Below are 6,000 nucleotides of genomic sequence, written 5' to 3'. Positions count from 1 at the left end.
GTATGAAGTATATTTTACATGCTTACTGCAAAAAATACTGCACCAAAACATGTAATTCTTTGATATGCAACAGATATGGAAATATAACAAACCAAATTTCTACTACATATCTGAAAATCAATAAAGATTGTACTGTTTTACTTGGAAAATTGATGTGTGAATTTAAAATGAGCAAAACTGAATAAGATTTCTGTAAAATATGTTTATATTTAAAATACAGTTACAAATACAGTCAAGCCTAAAGGAATAACTGATAAAAAGTATAAATTGTTTAAGAGATTAAAATCTCCATGCACAAATCCCTTTTCTATCTCTTTCAATGATAAATGAAAAACTGATAAATGAATAATACATATGAATTAATTGCAAAAGTCTGTATTTATTCATGTCAGCGTTGTACTGCCTTGCTCAAGCCGATCTGTTTAGCCCTTTTTGCCAATCAACGTGCTAAGCTCTTTTTACAAGCATTTGTGACTAGGTGTGAAAATAATTTAGTAACCAATTCAGTGATTTCAATCTTTTTCACCTCAGCAGGTGTTACAGCTCACTTTTGGAAATCATTCTGACAATCACTTTTGTTTAGGTGTGAAGCTCGGTTCATCAGGTGCTAATGTTCAAGCTTTGTAATATCTATAACTTACCTACATTTTAGTGTCACACAAATCCTTTGGTAACTGTGAATAAGAGAAACATCATGTATAAAGAAAAAATGTCTTTCTCTTCTCTTGATTCGGTGAAATGGCGATGCTGAATGGAACTAAAGTATTCCAGATGCCTAGAGTGAAATTGCTAAGAATTTGGGGTATCACAGCCTTTTTTTAAAAGATTTGTTGCACTACACTGTAATGTATATATTGTAATGAAGCAAATGACATAAATACACTTTGTTATCCATAAAAAATGTGACTGTTTTTACAGTATTGGAATTGCAATCCAGTTTGCATTCCATTGTTAGCTTCTTGCCAAATTATATACAGTTAAAACAGATAAAAGAATAGAATGGTTAAATGAATAAAATTACTTGGCAAAATTATTCATTTAGTAATTAAGCTCTGTAATTCAAATCCAATTCAAGTTAACGATACTCTTTGTATTGAAGTAGGCATGACATTGCTTTACCTGCAAAAAAAAAACATGCACAGCTTCACATAGCTACATGTAATTTAAAAATAATGTATATAATCATATCAGTGTGAATGATTCTATATCTTTATTTCCTCTTCTAATTTTTGCTCGTGTAAGGATTGCTTTAAGGCAAGTTTAGGTAACCCTGCATCTGAAACAATAGAAGCTGAAGGAGTTTGCATAGTTAGCGCAGAAACAGATGGAGAAAAAATTGGTGTCATAGCTGATGGGGTGCTGTATGTATTATTGACCATGGATAAGTTTGAATATTTTGGGAACGATGGATTAAATCTTATGATTGGCATTTGTGGAGGAACTACCCTTATGCCTTGCTGTGCAACTGACGTTATCAATGGAGGTGGGATAAGAGATTTTGGTTCATTTTTTATATGATTCTGTAGGTTTTCATCTTTCAGTTTTGCATTCCCAGTAAAGACAGAGGCCAAAGGTTGATACCCAGGTTTCCAGGTAAGTAAGTAATCACAATTATAGCTGTTTTGAAGTTCTTCCTGTGTGGAAACAAGGGAAGTAAGGGATCCTATCAATGAAGTCTGCCCATCCACTATGAAAATGTGATCCTTAGCATTGTCCATCATACTATTTTCCTTAATACCTGTATCCTGAATATTCTTTGATAACATTTTATTAGCAACAAAATTTGCATTGTACCCTCCCCCTGCCCCTTTGTCCTTAAAATTATGAATGCTATCTACACATTCTGTATTGATCATTGCATCAGTGGCATTGTTTTCACAAGATTGACAAAACAGGTAGTCTGATTCTCTTGGGATCCTTGGATCTGGAACTCTAGATGTCCAGCCAGGTTTGCCCAATTCAGAAATTGAACCGCTGCAATGCAGGTCTTCATTGATCATTGTAATTTCTCCACCTTCAGCAGTTTCTCCATCTACAGAACCTCGTCCACTTGAATCTGAATGCCTGGAAGAATTAAATGGCTTCTCCTTCATAGGAATGTCCCCTAAACTCAGTTGTTCCATTGAACTATCAGCAGTTTTTCCAGGTTGATTACTGTCATTCGCTTTCTGGTGATCTAATGATACCACTGGATGATTCAGACAGTTGATAATAGTAGATAATATTGGAAGCCTTATATTCAGTTTTCTTGCACTTGAATTATTTTGATCTTTTCTTGTATATCTACAAACTAGACCACCGAAACCCACAAAAAGCAGCAAGAAAACTACAAATGCGATAGTAAGACTTACAGTAAGGTTGTCAGTTGACTTATCAACTAAGACATCCAGTGATCTAGAGATGTTAATTGCAACAGTACTAATAGCTGATCTCGAGCCCAATAAAGGACTACTGGCTTTAATTACTAACTCAATTATGTCTTTTCTCTTGTAACTGACTTTAATCTTGTGAACAGAACCTGAAAGATAAATAACTCCACTTGTTTGGTTCAGAAAAAAGTAAGGAGAAGGCTGTAGAAATGAATACTGCACAATTCCATCCATTCCAGCATCTTTATCTACAGCAGTCACTTGTCCAGCTTTTTGACTGACCTCCACATGCTCAGGAAGCATAAAGTAGTACTGCTCTTGGGTAAAAGTTGGCTCATATTCATCAATACCTTGAATATCTACTTGAATTGTTACAGTCGCTGTTGCATTACCTTTATCCTTTGCCTGGACGATAAATACGCAGTTGTTTTGTTGTTCATAATCAATCAATTGTTTTGTGTAGATATCACCAGTAATTGGATCAATAATAAAATTATTCCAATTTGTACATGTAGAATAGTCAGTTAAAGACAATGACAGAATAGAGTATGTCAAATAACCAAAGGGGCCATCGTCATGATCTAGTGCATGAACTGCACACACTGATGTGTAGATAGGCTCATTTTCAGAGATTGTACAATTCAGTGTAGGAAATACAAAATAAGGAATATTATCATTGTCATCCAATACATTAATATAAAGGCCAGAAATAACAATGTTTTGATGAGTAATGCCACCATCAACTGCTTGGATAGTTAACGTGAATTGTGGTACATCCTCATAGTCAAGAGGTAGATTTAATTCTACAAAACCAGTTTTAGGATCCAATCTAAAATTTTCTTTTTCATTTCCAGCAATTATACTATATTTTATATCTGCATTTACTCCATGATCACGATCATAGGCTGAGACTTGAATAAGTTTGCTTTTTACAGGGGTGCTTTCTAGAACTTCAACATGGTACTCCAAACTCTTGAATACTGGAGGATTATCATTGACATCAAGCACAGTTATTGATATTATCGTGGTTGAATTAAGTGGCAAGGTTCCTCGATCAGATGCACTCACAACTAAACTGTAGTTGTTAGTAAGTTCTCTGTCTAATACATTTATTATTACCAGCTTGCCAACCATGCTATAATGATTCTCTGTTTGAATCACAGAGTTCTCAATATGGAATCTGTTTTGTTCATTTCCTCCAATAATGGTGTAGTCTACATAAGAATTCTCATGTGTCCAATCTAGGTCTATTGCTGAAAATGACAACAGAGTTATCCCAGCTACAACATCTTCATTAACACTGATATTATAAACTGATTGCGTGAATTGAGGAGCATTGTTATTGACATCCTGAATTTGTATCTCCACTGATGTAATGCTCGTCAACGCAGGGTTACCGCCATCCTTAGCTTCAACAAGAAGCTGCACCACAGAGTTGTAAGTTGTATAGTATACCGTCCTCCTGGTAAATATTGCACCTAAAATTTAAACATTTTTTAAAAGTTAAGTTAATATATGGAGGAAAGCAGTGGGTCCTCTTTAAATATGCAGATTAGGGCCTGATAATTTTAGTTGAAGGCCTGAGCAGAGAACAGTGATGGCTTCCCCATCAAGCCAAACCTGTCGTGAGCTGGGGTGTGGTCCTGCGGGTAAGTAGAGGCCCACGTAGATTACGTTTTACATTTTCTTTAAAGATTTTCAACTGCGCCAGGAAGAGCAGGAGTGCTGCTCTTCTGGACCTCACAACAAAGCTTTGAGCCTCCCATCTTACAGGCTCCTCCGCCGTATTGGTTATTGAACAAAATTAGGGCTCGTGGGATTGGGGGTAATATACTAGCATGAATTGAGGATTGGTTAACGAATAGAAAACAGAGAGTAGAAATAAATGGGTCATTTTCCGGTTGGCAGGCTGTAACTAGTGGGGTGCCGCAAGGATCAGTGCTTGGGCCTCAGCTATTCACAATCTATATCAATGATTTGGATGAGGGGACCAAATATAATATATCCAAGTTTGCTGATGATACAATGTTAGGTGGGAATGTAAGCTGTGAGGAGGATGCAAAGAGACTTCAAGGGGCTATAGACAGTGAGTGAGTGGGCAAGAACTTGGCGAATGGAATATAATGTGGCGAAATGTAAAGTTATTTACTTTGGTGGGTAAAATAGAAAAGCAGAGTATTTTTTAAATGGTAAGAGATTGGGAAATGTTGGTGTTCAGAGGGATCTGGGTATCCTTGTACACGAATCACTGAAAGTTAACATGCAGGCACAGCAAGCAATTAAGAAAGCAAATGGTATGTTGGCCTTTATTACAAGAGGATTTGAGTTTAAGAGTAAAGACGTCTTACTGCAATTATATAAGGCCATGGTAGACCACACCTGGAGTATTGTGTACAGTTTTGGTCTCCTTAACCAAGGAAGGATATACCTGCCATTGAGGGGGTGCAACAAAGGTTCACTAGACTGATTCCTGGGATGGGGGGATTGTCCTATGAGGAGAGAATGAGAAGACTAGGCCTATATTCTCTAGAATTTAAAAGAATGAGGTGTGATCTCATTGAAAGTTACAACATTCTTACAGGGCTTGACAGGGTAGATGTAAGGAGGATGTTTCTTCTGGCTGAGGAGTCTAGACTCAGGGGTCACAGTCTCAGAATAAGGGGTCAGCCATTTAGGATTGAGATGAGGAGAAACTTCTTCCCTCAAGAGGGTGGTGAATCGTTGGAATTCTCTACCCCACTGAACTGACTGCTGGGGACTGTAAACACGGGTCCCCAGCTGCAGCCTCCTGCTCCCGAATTCCAGCTCCCGCCCGCCAGCCGGGTAGTGGATCTGGCCATGTTTGGCCGGTACTCTGGGAATATGTAGGGAATGAGGCCTGGGTGTTAATATCGTCCAGGCCTCTATATGCCTGGAAACCTGGGGTTTGCCGTCCACTTCAGGGCTCACACACACCATATCCTATAAATTCGGGGCTATCAGAACGTAGAGTGGATTTTCTGAGTCCTCACAAGCCACCAGTATGCATTAGAAAATTGAGAGACTGCTGCCACAAGTGAGGACTCAAAAAAGTCAGTTAAAACTAGAATTAAACATAAAACACAAAAGATGTTTGCAGTCCATGTTAAAAAAAGTTTATGGGCTCAATTTTCCCCAAAGTTTTTTTTTGGCGTACTTGAAGAGTTACGGCCGTTTTTTGGGGGCCTAAGTTTCCCCATTGGATTTCTTCATTTTGGCGTGGCCTAACCTGTCTTTTAGTTTTGGGGGTGGAACCTTGATCTGCACCAAAAAGATTGATCTCTCGCTCTCTCCCTGGCTAAGCAGAACTGGAGTACCTCTCAGCTGGCCAAACTTGCCTAAATGGCTTCGGCTAAAAAAAAACGAACATAAAAAAATCGTAACTAATTGAGTTACGCTGGTGCAAATTGATTGCGGAAACTGTGGTTTTCTTAAACTTAGTCCAAAAAAAAGCAGCCTGCTCCAAAAAAACAGCGCAAATCACTGGGGAAAATTGAGCCCAATATCTGGGTGTCTCCATATCCCAATATATTATTTTTAATATCCCCAGTATTGAAGCACTGACCACACTCGATTAGCTTCACTGGGCAGGCCACACAGTTCGTATGCCAGA

At 38.0% G+C, this 6,000-nt stretch overlaps 1 protein-coding gene across 1 annotated transcript in view; it reads right to left on the bottom strand.

The window, feature by feature from the left end:
• Window positions 1–260: 260 nt before the first annotated feature.
• The window catches only part of dchs2 (dachsous cadherin-related 2), a 177,558-nt gene continuing 171,818 nt past the window's right edge, over window positions 261–6,000 (bottom strand). The window contains exon 20 of the mRNA XM_070862278.1: window positions 261–3,847. Coding sequence (XP_070718379.1) covers window positions 1,203–3,847 — 2,645 coding nt within the window. The 3' untranslated portion in view covers window positions 261–1,202. The remainder of the gene's footprint in view (window positions 3,848–6,000) is intronic.

This window comes from Pristiophorus japonicus, chromosome 2, assembly GCF_044704955.1.
Source record: "Pristiophorus japonicus isolate sPriJap1 chromosome 2, sPriJap1.hap1, whole genome shotgun sequence".
Taxonomy (NCBI): domain Eukaryota; kingdom Metazoa; phylum Chordata; class Chondrichthyes; family Pristiophoridae; genus Pristiophorus; species Pristiophorus japonicus.
Note: the sequence above shows the minus strand (reverse complement) of the source record. Positions and strands in the feature narration are given on the sequence as shown.